Raw genomic sequence first — 13,374 nt, 5'->3', positions numbered from 1 at the left:
TGGGAATTGTAGTCCCAAAACAGCTGGAGGGCCGAGTTTGGGGATGTCTGCCTAAGAAGCAGTTCCAGAAGGATACCTTGGTCAATTGGTATTTTTAAAAAATTGAGAGGTCCAGAAGAATCAACAACGTTACACATATCGCCTGTCACTATCAGAATTAATCTTGGTCGGTTTCAGCATGTATGAAATGGCCAGTTGTTCTGCAGTTTTGAGTTTACTTGTTTGAAATGAATAGAATCATAGCTCTTTGATGGAAAAATAGACTTTGGCCATGCGCCTTAGTTTACTCAGACACTTGTTCTTCACTCTTTTCCCCGCCTTCAAGCCAGTTGTCATTATTTTAATTTCCCCCCTCTTTTTCGTAGGTATAATTTCCGTGGTTTCCGTTGGCTTCAGGCAATGATCTTTGCCATTGAGGAAATTAATAACAGCCCAACGCTTCTTCCCAACATGACCCTTGGATACAGCATATTTGATACCTGCAACACGGTCTCCAAAGCCCTGGAAGCCACGCTGAGTTTTGTGGCCCAAAACAAGATAGACTCTCTGAATCTGGATGAGTTCTGCAATTGCTCAGAGCACATTCCCTCCACAATCGCAGTGGTGGGAGCAACTGGTTCTGGGATCTCTACTGCCGTGGCCAATCTTCTGGGTCTCTTTTACATACCTCAGGTACTGAATATATGCTACTCTTTTCCCGAATGCAGAATGTGTGTGTGTAGCGTGGGGGCTTTTCAGCTCATGAACACCAAAGAGCATTCAAAATCCAAACTAAAAGCAGATAAAACAAATCACAGCCAGCAAGACTAAAGTACACCAAAGACTGGCAGAATAAAACTTGAACGTAATTTGTCGGCTACCTAAGTCCTGTCTCCATGTTGGCCATTTGTAATTGGGTTCTGCAGAGTTCTGTCTTTTCATGCTGGTTAGCATCTACTTGAAGCTGCTGGAGGCTATTGGCTGAATTCTGCTGTCAACAGTCTGCTGATGACAAGAAGTTGTACCTCTCCTTTCCATCTTAAGACAGGGAAGCAATCTTATCTATTCACTTAAGATATTTCTTAACCACCCTTCATCAGAAGTTTCCAGGGTGGTGTATAACAAACCAGGGAAACAATTTGCACAATATATATATAGTCTCTCTCTCTCTCTCTCTCTCTCTCTCTCTCTCTGTGTGTGTGTGTGTGTGTATGTGTGTGCGTCCCTAAAGGAGTCACATTAAATTAAATTAAATTAAAAGGAAGTCTAAAACACAAGGGAAATGAAGAATCAATTCTGACTAAAATTCCATCTAAAAGGATTTAATCTGGCACTGGAGAGACTGGATAATTGGCAGAATATATACAGTGGTACCTCAGGTTACAGACGCTTCAGGTTACAGACTCCGCTAACCCAGAAATAGTACCTCGGGTTAAGAACTTTGCTTCAGGATGAGAACAGAAATTGCGCAATGGCGGCGCAGCGGTAGCGGGAGGCCCCATTAGCTAAAGTGGTGCTTCAGGTTAAGAACAGTTTCAGGTTAAGAACAGACCTCTGGAACAAATTAAGTACGTAACCAGAGGTACCACTGTACCTCGGGTTAAGAACCTAATTCGTTCTGGAGGTCTGTTCTTAACCTGAAACTGTTCTTAACCTGAGGTACCACTTGGGAATTATGGGATCAGAACTACCTAAACAGTATAGAAATTTATTTATGTATGCGACCACAGCTGCAAGAATGTTATTTGCCCAAAATGAAAGGAAGAGGACGAGAGAAGAATGGTTACAGAAACTAATAGAGTATGCAGAAATGGCAAAACTTACCAGAAGAATAAGAAATCAAGATAACAAACTTTTTAGAAAGGAATGGAAATAGTCTATTGAGTATTTACAAACAAACTGTAAACAGATCAAGATATTGGCAGGATTATTGTAAAAACCTGCAGTTTCAAAAATATATATGAGAATAGATAAATAAAGGAATAAGTTAAGATAATTTGGAGTATGCAGGAAAGGTCGAAAATAAATGTAAAGAATTGCAGAAAGGGGGAAGGGAGTCGAAGTCAGAAATGTTAAAATTATGGTTGAATCATTAATGAAATGTATATAAATGAAAACTATAAATAGAATTATATGTAAAAAAGGAGAAACTTTAATCCAGAGAACGCAGAAAATGCTTTGGTCAGTGGAAGTGCAGGCCTAGTGATAGGGATAGTTTGTTTTGCATTAGGTAGCACTCTACATTTAAAAAATCAGGTTTGTAGATTGGGGGTTCTGATGTTGCTTATATAATGTCAGGCTGGGTATACACCAGACGTTTAAAGGACATGAATTCCCCCAGAGAATTCTGGGAGCTGTAGTTTGTTAAGGGTGCTGGAAACTGTAGTGCTCTGAGGGGTGAGCTACAGTTCCTAGGATTCTTTGTGCAAAGCCATGTGCTTTAAATCTATGGTATAGATTTGCTTTCAGATGGTAGTGGTGACCAGAAGTATCTTAAACTGGTGTGCCAACTAGTGTCTGTTCCTAGTTATGGTTGCACGTGGCTTCAGAAACTGGATTACTGTGAAGCACTCTGAGGGGGGCTGCCTTCGAAGAGTATTTGGACATCTGGTTCAAACTGCAGCTATCAGAATTGTAACGAGCTTTCCAATTCCTTTATACCAACCTCACTGGCTGCTTGTTTCATTTATGGGCCTAATTCAAGAGGCTGGTCATCATCTTTAAAGCAGTGGCATAGCGTCAACTGCCGGCACTTGGGGTGGGCAGACATGCCCTGGGCGGGGGACCGCCAGCCCAGCCCTTGCCACCGACACTGCCAGAGCAATCCCACCCCCACTGCAGCAAAGCAGGGCTGTGCTGAGTCACCTGCTTTAAAGCATATATAAAGGTAAAGGGACCCCTGACCATTAGGTCCAGTTGCGGCCGACTCTGGGGTTGCGGCGCTCATCTCGCTTTATTGGCCGAGGGAACCGGCGTACAGCTTCCGGGTCATGTGGCCAGCATGACTAAGCCGCTTCTGGCGAATCAGAGCAGCGCACGGAAACGCCGTTTACCTTCCCGCTGGAGTGGTACCTATTTATCTACTTGCACTTTGACGTGCTTTCAAACTGCTAGGTTGGCAGGAGCAGGGACTGAGCAACGGGAGCTCACCCCGTCGCGGGGATTCGAACTGCCAACCTTCTGATCGGCAAGTCCTAGGCTCTGTGGTTTAACCCACAGCACCACCCACGTCCCTTACTTAAAGCATATATACATATATATACATATTCATGCACACACACACTTAGACATACACGTACATACACAAACATATACTGTATATATAAACACATATACATATATATAGATATATATTGTGCTGGGGTTGCAGCTGGGGTGTTGTGATTGGCTGGTGCATCTGTTAATAGCTTGTATTTGCTTGTTTTAATCGGCTTCGTTATATGGAAGATTCAGTATGAGGCAACCAACAAATCTGAGGATTATCTCCCACCACGTATTCTGCTCCATCCACTGTGATCAGCAGGAGTATTTTCTGTATATCTCCTCCCACCTTCTGGGCACAGTTGGTAGAAAAAAGGAACAAGGTCTTCTCTCTTGTTGCTCATAAGCTGTAGCATTCCATGCCGTGCAGTTTTTATCTCCTGCCCCCGGCCTATTTGAAGAATTTTGTTTGTCCTTAGGCAAGCCTCTGCTTGATTCCCTGCCTTCACCTTTCTCTTGTATTTTAGTCTCATTCGTGTTCATGATATTTTTTCTGTGTGTTTTCTTCTGTATGCTGCAAATCTCTTGGGTGCTCCACTGGAGTAGAAAAATATAAAGCTTTAAAGTTAATTGGCCTGTTTATAAAATGTTTACAGTCCTAGTGTCACATATGCTATAATTTATTGGAGCATAAAATGAACGTAGTTGGTTCAAGGACAGCCCCGCATAGACTCTGTTGCAGTAATCAAGCCTGAAGGTTATGAGAGTGTGGATTACTATTGCAAGGTTTCTCTGTTCCAAAGACGAGACACAGTGTTCAGAGCAGACATAGCATTCAGATGTTTAGTAATTTAGAAGTATAGAGAGTCTGTGATGTTGAAGTTGCGTGTCAAGGTCCCCAGGGCCACCCCAATAACTCACACATCACACAGATTTTTTGTTTAAGATTTTTGGCATAATTTTGGCCACAACTTTATTAAAATACAAATTTGTGAGTGGTTGCTTAGGTATTGGTTGCGACTATCTGCCCCCACCATGGGGGACAGACTGACATTCCGCACGATGCGAAAGTCAGAATAGGGGAATACACTTGGGGGTAGCGTCGGAGCAGGGAACCTGCCCTCAGCCCTCCCCAAATGCAACCAGGAGCTCATTGCTATGGCCCGAGCCCCCTTGACAGAGTGGACAAGCAATAGTTAGCCCCCGATTCCTTTAACGGAATCCCTTGCAGCAGCAGCAGCATTAGAGGGGCAGGCACAGCCAATCCATGCCCCTCAACCAACCAAACCATAAACCAATGCCTAACCACCACCTTACAAGTTGCGATGATTTGCTACGCAGTAGGCAAAAACCAAATGGCCCAGCCAATCAGCCAGATGGACAAAATTCCTACCGGGCCCCTGCCCCAAGAGCAGACGACCCCATGACAGGCATAGCAAGGTCAAAGCAAACAACCCTAATTCTAGGAAGGGAGGGACGGGCAATCCGATGCACAGGTGAAAAGAGGAAGCCCTAGCCTCGTGCAAGGAGTTTTAGCATTTCTGGCTGTCAGTCAACAAATGGCAACATTAACTTCTTCCCAACAACAAGGGAACCCCCAATCGCATCAGTGGCCAACGGTCAATTAGCCCGCCCCCAACTTTAGAGTGTCCTGGCGGCCCCCACCGCAACACGTGCTCTCCATGAAGGAGAACATGCTTTAGCAGTGGAAACTACGTCTCATTTGGAATCAGAGGGTTGCTTTGAACACCAGCACCCCAAAGCCCTCTTTTGTGCATTCACAAAAGGACTCTGTCCCACTGGTCCTGTCCCACTGGTAGATGTGTGCATATGCAGGGATATATGCAAGAAGGAAACCTAAGTGTGAGCTTCCACGTGATGGGAAACCCCTGCAATCAGGAATGCCTCCCCATTTACTGAAAGCATTTGATCCGTATTTAGAAGCTCAATTTGGAATTTATGGGCCTTCTAGCTTTGTCTTTGTTTGTAATGCTGGGTCTCTTGGATGTGGCTTCCTGTCTGTGGGAGATACTAGTGCCAGCTTCTGCTGCTAGGAGAAAGATTAAAAATAATAATATGTGTAAGACCCAGCATAGGGTTCTTTTCTATTTACTCATCCCCCAGCTAACTCATTAGCAGTAGAGGCCATGGAGGGCATATAATTTACTTGGCTCGCATAGATAAGGAGGGCAGAGAACTGGACATGATTAGGAGGAAAGTTTATTCTCCATCAGCTTTGGCTTTCCAAATTGCCAATTATCAAGCCATTATGGGAAGATACCAGTTGTTTTTATGGAAGCATATCTCATCTTTTTTCATGGAAGCGTATGTCACTCCCAGATGAGAAGCAGTTGGATAAGGTTCCGCCGACGGAAGCATTTAGACTGACCAAGCAGCAAATGAACACTGCTTGCCATCCAGCAGATTGCACAGGGAGCGAATATTGCTTCCTTTGCCTTTCTGAGAAAGCACGCATGACTTCTACCAAATGAGACAGAGAAGGCATGGGTGGAAGGTCATTCTCTCTCTTCCTCTTCCCCCTCACGCCCCCCATTTTGAGGGTTGCAAGTTGTTTAGTACTCCAAATGTCAGCCCTTTGGAGAAAGTCTTGAAGGAAACTTTCAGCACTGGATTTCTAGGAACCCTTGCATCTCTCGTTCTTTGAGAGGCAGTGTCAAGCAGGTTTTAGGTCAAGCAGATTGTTTAAGTCACCAAAGGGGAACCAGCAGCATTTGTTCCCAGTTCCAGAAGTTGAAGGCAAGTTTCATGAACAGATCAGTACAGACAGTGGACTCAAGAAGTGATTCTCAATATTGATTAAAAAGCGGGAGGGAGTTGTTGCCCCAGCCCGTGAATTCTAATGTGTGCTAAAGCCTGGTAAAGGTAAAGAGACCCCTGACCGTTCAGTCCAGTCGTGAACGACTCTGGGGTTGCGCACTCATCTCGCTCTATAGGCCGAGGGAGCCGGTGTTTGTCCGCAGACAGCTTCCAGGTCATGTGGCCAGCATGACTAAGCCACTTCTGGCAAACCAGAGCAGCGCACAGAAATGCCTTCCCGCCAGAGTGGTACCTATTTATTTACTTGCACTTTGACGTGCTTTTGAACTGCTAGGTTGGCAGGAGCAGGGACCGAGCAGCGGGACCTCACCCCATTGCAGGGATTCGAACCGCCGACCTTCTGATCGGCAAGGCTCAGTGGTTTAGACCATAGCACTACCTGTGTCCCATGCAAAAGACTGGTAGCGGCATCAAATGGTAAGGCATCCTACATTAACCAGTTGATGAGCTGTCCAGCTGCATTAGCAAGGTGTGCTCTTGCATTTTAGAACCTCATGGCTGGAGTTGTCTTTTAAGGAACAGCTAGCTTGTATTTCCCAGTTTTCAGATTTTTTTTTCCAAAATTCTAACGTAAGTGTCTATATTTTGAAAGAAAGAAAATTGCTGTTTGCTGATAGCTTCTTCTCAGTGTATTCTATCAGAAAAAAATAAATAAATCCAAGGGTGGATTCTTGCTTCCAAGCCATAATAATAGGATGCTATAAATTCAAACCCAGAATGGTCAGATTACTACATTTTGTTTGTGGATTCATTGTTGTTGCAGTTATTGAGAACTATAGCCATATTTCCAAAGTGTGTGTTGAGGGAGCTGAGTGAGTTTCACTCATAAATGTCAATGATATGAGACATCAGAAGATCAGCAGTTTAATATCTGTGTTATTTAAAACTCTCAGGTAGATGCCGCCTGGACATGGTAATTTGTTACTACAGTGGCACCTCGGGTTACATACGCTTCAGGTTACAGACTCCGCTAACCCAGAAATAGTGCTTCAGGTTAAGAACTTTGCTTCAGGATGAGAACAGAAATTGTGCTCCAGTGGCACGGCAGCAGCAGGAGGCCCCATTAGCTAAAGTGGTGCTTCAGGTTAAGAACAACTTCAGGTTAAGTATGGACCTCCGGAACAAATTAAGTACTTAACCCGAGCTACCACTGTATTTGACTGTCAGTAAGGCCACCCGTACTGACATCCCCGCGACGAATTCAAGCAACGACATCCACCCTTTTGAATCCCCGCAACGGGGTGAGCTCCCGTTGCTTGGTCCCTGCTCCTGCCAACCTAGTAGTTTGAAAGCACGTCAAAGTGCAAGTAGATAAATAGGTACCACTCTGGCGGGAAGGTAAACGGCGTTTCCGTATGTTGCTCTGGTTCGCCAGAAGTGGCTTCATCATGATGGCCACATGACCCAGAAGCTGTACGCCGGCTCCCTCGGCCAATAAAGCGAGATGAGCGCCGCAACCCCAGAGTCGGTCATGACTGGACCTAATGGTCAGGGGTGCCTTTACCTTTACTTTTAAGGCCACCCTAGAATGTTGTCTCCTGTCATTACTATTTGTCTTTGGACTCCATGCAAAAAGTCAATTCAGGCATGGTGTGCTTTGCATTTTCACAGTGAAGACATGCACAAATAATTTCTTCAGGGTTTTTCCCCCCTTTCCCTTTTGTTGTCCTGCTTTTGTGCACCTTTAATTCCCTTTATAGTCCTGGGTGTAATTATGTAGGACAACTTTCACACAACTAACATATGAATGGGGTTAATGAGGGGAGGGGAGCCAAACTGAGTGAGGGAAGAGGGGTTAATCAGAGTAGGATGAGAGAGAGTATAGAACTAGGCCCCATCTGCACCATTCATTTAAAGCAGTATCATACCACTTTAAATAGTCATGGCTTATCTCAAAGAATTCTGGGAAATGCAGTTTGTTACGGGTGCTGAGAGTTGCTAGGAGACTCCTATTCGCCTCACAGAGCTGCAATTCCTGGAGTTCTCTGAGAACAGCAATTAAGAATTAAACTACACTCAGAACTGACCCATTTGTGGTCCCTGTGTGCTACACAATCTTGTTTAGCACCCTAATTAAAACCTGCCCCTGTCAACTTCACATCTTCTGGTTGTATGTGCTCCACTTCAAAGTCATTGTGCACCCCAATTTTTATGCTCTCTTCCACCTATAACCAGTGACCACATTCATTTCTGTCCATTGCAGCACCTCTGCATGTGCCCCTACATTGATAATACATTTAGAGCCTATGCAATGCACAATTTACAGCACATGACTTCCCCCAAGAAAATCCTGGGAACTGTAGTTTGTTGAGGGTATTGGGGGTTGTGAGTCTGGGGAAAAACTACAGTTCCCATGATTATCTGGGGGAAAGCATGAGCTTTAAATTTCTGCTGGATGCACTTCAAACATATGGTGTGGACCTGCCTAGTAGCCTAGATTATTTTATTTTATTTATTTAATGAATTTATAGACCACCCTATAACTGGAGATCTCAGGGTGGTATCCTGCTCAGTCCTTGGTTTCCTCCCTTTCGTTTCTGTCAAGAGTAAAGGAGGAGAGGAAGCAAAGTGTAACTTTTTCCCCCATGAGGAAAGGAGAAGGAGTCTATGTGATTCATTTCTGTCCATTTTTCCATCTTATTGTCAGACTTCTTAATTATACAGTCTCAGCTGCCTATAAACTCTAATTCCAGCTTCCCACTGAGAATTCAATTTCAAGCATACGTTGGGGGGAATAAATAGTTACGCCCAACCTTTTTGTCTATGTAATTCTGGGTATTTTGCACCTTAGTAGATGGAGCATGAGACAAAGTTTGAGGTAACCAGGTGGAAAGACAGGCTATAACACCTTCAGAACATTTTAAATGTTTGTGTTTGGGGCATCGCTTTCCTCATACACCATAAGAATTCCAAGATGACAAGAGCAAAGGAAACCTTTGCTGACTTGCTGCTTTTACTCGGTTTGCTTAACTGCTTTTTCGCTGTCCCCTCTCGCAGGTTAGCTATGCTTCATCCAGCCGTCTGCTGAGCAACAGGAATGAGTACAAATCTTTCCTGCGTACCATACCCAACGACGAACACCAGGCCACCGCCATGGCAGACATTGTCGAATACTTCCGCTGGAACTGGGTGGGCACCATTGCGGCAGATGACAATTACGGACGGCCAGGAATCGAAAAGTTCAGGGAAGAGACCGAGGAGAGAAACATCTGCATTGACTTCAGTGAGCTCATCGCACAGTACTTGCCTGAGGACCAGATCCAGCAGGTGGTGAAAGTCATTGAGAATTCCACAGCGAAGGTGATAGTCGTTTTCTCAAGTGGGCCAGATCTGGAACCGCTGATCAAAGAGATTGTCACGCGTAACATCACTGGCAGGATTTGGCTGGCCAGTGAAGCATGGGCCAGCTCTTCGCTGATAGCTATGCCAGAGTTCTTTCATGTCATGGGTGGCACCATCGGATTTGCTCTGAAGGCAGGGCAGATCCCCGGCTTCCGCAACTTTCTGCGGAAGGTGAATCCGAGGAAATCTGTTAACAATGGATTTATCAAAGAGTTTTGGGAGGAGACTTTTAACTGCTACCTGGCAGATAGCAACAAAAATTATCCAGGTTCTGCTTCTTTCCAGAAGAGCCGTGAAGAAGGCACTGGAGTTGGGAATGCCACAAGTGCCTTCCGCGCCCCCTGTACTGGGCACGAAAATATCACCAGTGTGGAGACTCCCTATATGGATTATACTCACCTGCGGATATCTTACAATGTATACTTGGCCGTATACTCCATTGCCCATGCTTTGCAGGATATATACACTTGCACCCCTGGGAAAGGACTGTTCAGCAATGGGTCATGTGCTGACATCAAGAAAGTGGAAGCATGGCAGGTAAATTTTTCCGCCGCAGTTACATAATTGCTGTACGCTGTGTTTACAAGACACAAAATTGAACACCATATATGCATTGTTAGAGGTCTTCTTCAGTGCTTTTAGCAAGAGCCTAACCATGGGAGGTGTGGCGTGTTGGGCGATACATTCCCCTCTGGTTTCACAGACCCTACCACTAAGCCAGTGTATCTCAAACCTGGGTCTCCCGGTTGTTGGGCTACAACCCCCATCATCCGTGACACTGGTTCCGCTAGCTAGGGATGACTGGAGTTGTAGTCAAACAACAGCTGGACACCCAAGTTTGAGAAACACTAATAGGCTATGCTTGGCAATACTCTCCCCTGTTTTTGTTGTTAGAGGACACATAGGAGCCATCATGGAATATATCAGCATGCAGGAAGAGGAGACTCTCTTCAGGGGTTAGGGCAGAGGAGGACATGGCAGGGAGCCAAATCGTTTAGCTCACTGGTCTTCAGCTGTTGAGTCACAGCTTGAACCAAGGTAGGTTGCAACAGGAGCACCACCACCATGCAAATATATGGTAGAAGATAAAGAAATGGGTCCCAAAATGCATGTTTGGGTTAAAAGTGGGTCCTGGGTCTGGAAAGGCTAAAGATGTGAGCTCTAGCTCACATTTTGAGTCAGTTCTACTATCTTTCTCCCTCTCTGCTACATTGGTTTGTTTAGTGATCCATCCATCCATCCACTTTCACCCACCCAACTTCTTCATTCTGTTATTCTTGTCCACTTACTCTTTCAGGTTTCATGCACTGATCCTTTTTATGTCCTTCAAAAAGCTTTCCTATTCCTTCTCTTCTCTTCTCTTCTCTCTGTTTCTTCAGCGTCTCAGAAGCTCCCTAAATCTCTGGTTCAGCATGTTAGGGCTAAACCTTCACAGGAAGGATTCACCCAAGAAGAAGATCCGGTGTAGTGTGGCAGATGAGCGCTGCCTCTCCAGCGTTGCTATGTAGATTATTCATTCTGCCATGCCTCCATCTCTTCTGCTCTCTCCCACCCACTGAAAAAGGAGGTGGGGTGGTAGCTCAGCAATTTGAATGTGGGGGTGCTCTAGGGCTTGTAGATATCAGATGAGCTCAAGAATCATATACAGTGGTACCTTGGTTTGCATACGTCTTGGTTTGCATACGTTTTGAATTACAAACATGCAAACCCGGAAGTGCATGTCCCGGTTTGCAACCTTTTTTGGGATTACGAACAAATTTTTTGGGGAGGCCCCATTGGCGAAAGCACGCCTTGGCTTACAATCTGTTTTGGTTTACAAACGGACCTCCAGAACGGATTATGGTTGTAAACCAAGGTACCACTGTATATTTCTTTTAAAATTCCCCATGTGTGTGGGACACATAAACTTTCATTCAATAATATGCCTCTTTCATTTTTGTTCTTCCTCTCTGCTATCTCTAAGGGAAGGTTTTTATGTCTGTGCATCATAATGAGTACTGCATCCCAGCCCCTTGATATGGTGAGCTGCACCTGAATTTTAGAGGCATTGTGTTATTATAGGATTGAGGGGGTTGGTTTGGATACCGGTTAGGTCCCCTCCAGGCCTGTGGTATTATATCTGTAGGGTGGGATTCTGTAGTGGAAGGAACTGCTGAAGTGGTCAAACCAGTCTCTTAGTTACCATATTTTTTGCTCTATAAGACGCACCAGACCATAAGACGCACCTAGTTTTTGGAGGAGGAAAACAAGAAAAAATATATTCTGAATCTCAGAAGCCAGAACAGCAAGAGGGATCGCTGCGCAGTGAAAGCAGCAATCCCTCTTTCTGTTCTGGCTTCTGGGATAGCTGCGCAGCCTGCATTTGCTCCATAAGACACACACACATTTCCCCTTACTTTTTAGGAGGGAAAAAGTGAGTCTTATAGAGCAAAAAATACGGTAAGTTAATGGCTGTTTTCAAGGCTGTTAAGCATCTTATTTACATGACTAAAGAGTTGGCCTGTTGGCTATTAAGCAGCTTGTGATTCCTTTCTTACTCATATTCAAATTTTATACCGCCTTTTATCTGAAGATTCCAGGGCACAGTACAACATTAAAAGCATCATTTACATAGCACAATAATAATAATTAATAAATAAAACAATCACAGAAAAAGAAATAATAATAACAGTCCCCCGCCCCGCTTTTAAAAAGCCATACATTGTTTAATGGCCAAAGGTCTGGATAAAGAGGAGTGTTTTCACCTGGCACCTAAAGAAGGCACCAGGCAAGACTCTCTGGGGAGAGCATTCTACAACCAGGGAGCCACCACCAAAAGGCCCCGTTCTTATGTTGTCAACCTCTAAACCTCTCAGGGAGCAGGGACACAGAGAAAGGCCTCAGATCACAAGCACTGGGTTCGGGTCGGTTCATATGGGGAGAGGGGGTCCTTAATATATTGAGGTCGTGAGCAGTGACTGCTTTCAGAAGTAGAGTGCAGGCGTCCCCCCACCTCTCCTGGCTTAAGGCCATGTCATACAAGGTGTTGGATAATAACAGACCAGAGCCCAGGGTTTTTTGACACAGAGGCTTGACTTGCTTCCTGTTCTGAAACTCACTGGTGGAACAAGATCTGTTGGAGGGGCCAACGGCATTAACACCCCATCTTATGCTCAGCTTGTATAGATGCGTCAATAAAACCATATGTCACGAAGACACCACAGTCCCCAGAGACTTTCATTCAAAGGAAACAGAATCCCTGAAGTCTCTCACTGCTGTGGGATTGGTGATGAAAGCTTAGGGTCTGGGTCTCTCCATCCTGGGGCTGCTAATGAGAGCATTCATGAGCACTGGGTTGGTAACCTCCAGAGTACATTGTACATTGTACACTGTACTCTGGAGGATTTTTTTCACATCAGGTAGCAAGATGTGTGCAGCGAGCCCAGTGTTTGTAGCTATCCCCATATACAGTTCACCCTGAAGTTCTCCCTCTGCGCTTGTACCAGAGTAGACGGCCGTGTGCAGAAAGCAAGTGGCACTCTTGTTGGTGGGAACTGGCTGTTTTGTTCTGGTGTTGTTTAAATTGTGACGAGTTGTAGCAGATAGCTTAGCAAGTCATCCATAAAATATTCGCAGAGGGAGGCTGGTAGTTTGACTCTGTGTCACTGGGTTCATCTAATGGGAAACTCCTGAGCGTCAACGAAACACTTATTTCAACAGATTAATCTCTGTAAAACACTGGTGTGCTTCACGTAGTGACATTTGCCTTTCCATTAATCAATAGATGGACTTTACCAGGGATTTTTTTATATATATATGTAAAATAATTCAAAGTCCATATTGTTTTCAGTCTTAGGAAAAGAGTAGGTGAATCTGATACATTAGTTGTAGAGCGCGTGGTTTGCATGTGTGATCAGTATTATTATTATTATTTATCAGTTGCTTTCCTCAAAAAAGCAACTCAAAGCGACTTTACAAACAGTAAAACCAATTACAAAAAACGCAACTAATTAAAAACCTAAAGCACACACACAC

At 44.6% G+C, this 13,374-nt stretch overlaps 1 protein-coding gene across 3 annotated transcripts in view; it reads left to right on the top strand.

Moving 5' to 3' along the window:
• Window positions 1-13,374, top strand: part of CASR (calcium sensing receptor) — a 52,117-nt gene that overhangs the window by 17,785 nt on the left and 20,958 nt on the right. For 2 of the 3 annotated variants that reach the window (XM_081844864.1, XM_081844865.1), the window contains exons 3-4: window positions 366-672; window positions 9,016-9,897. In XM_081844864.1, coding sequence (XP_081700990.1) covers window positions 366-672; window positions 9,016-9,897 — 1,189 coding nt within the window. Of the gene's footprint in view, window positions 1-365; window positions 673-8,388; window positions 8,432-9,015; window positions 9,898-13,374 lie in introns of those variants that run through there. The other variant, XM_081844866.1, reaches the window with a different exon arrangement.

The sequence above is a fragment of the Podarcis erhardii genome (assembly GCF_964252035.2).
Source record: "Podarcis erhardii genome assembly, chromosome: 17".
NCBI classification, from domain to species: domain Eukaryota; kingdom Metazoa; phylum Chordata; class Lepidosauria; order Squamata; family Lacertidae; genus Podarcis; species Podarcis erhardii.
The sequence above is the reverse complement of the archived record's forward strand: the minus strand, read 5'-3'. Positions and strand labels throughout refer to the sequence as shown.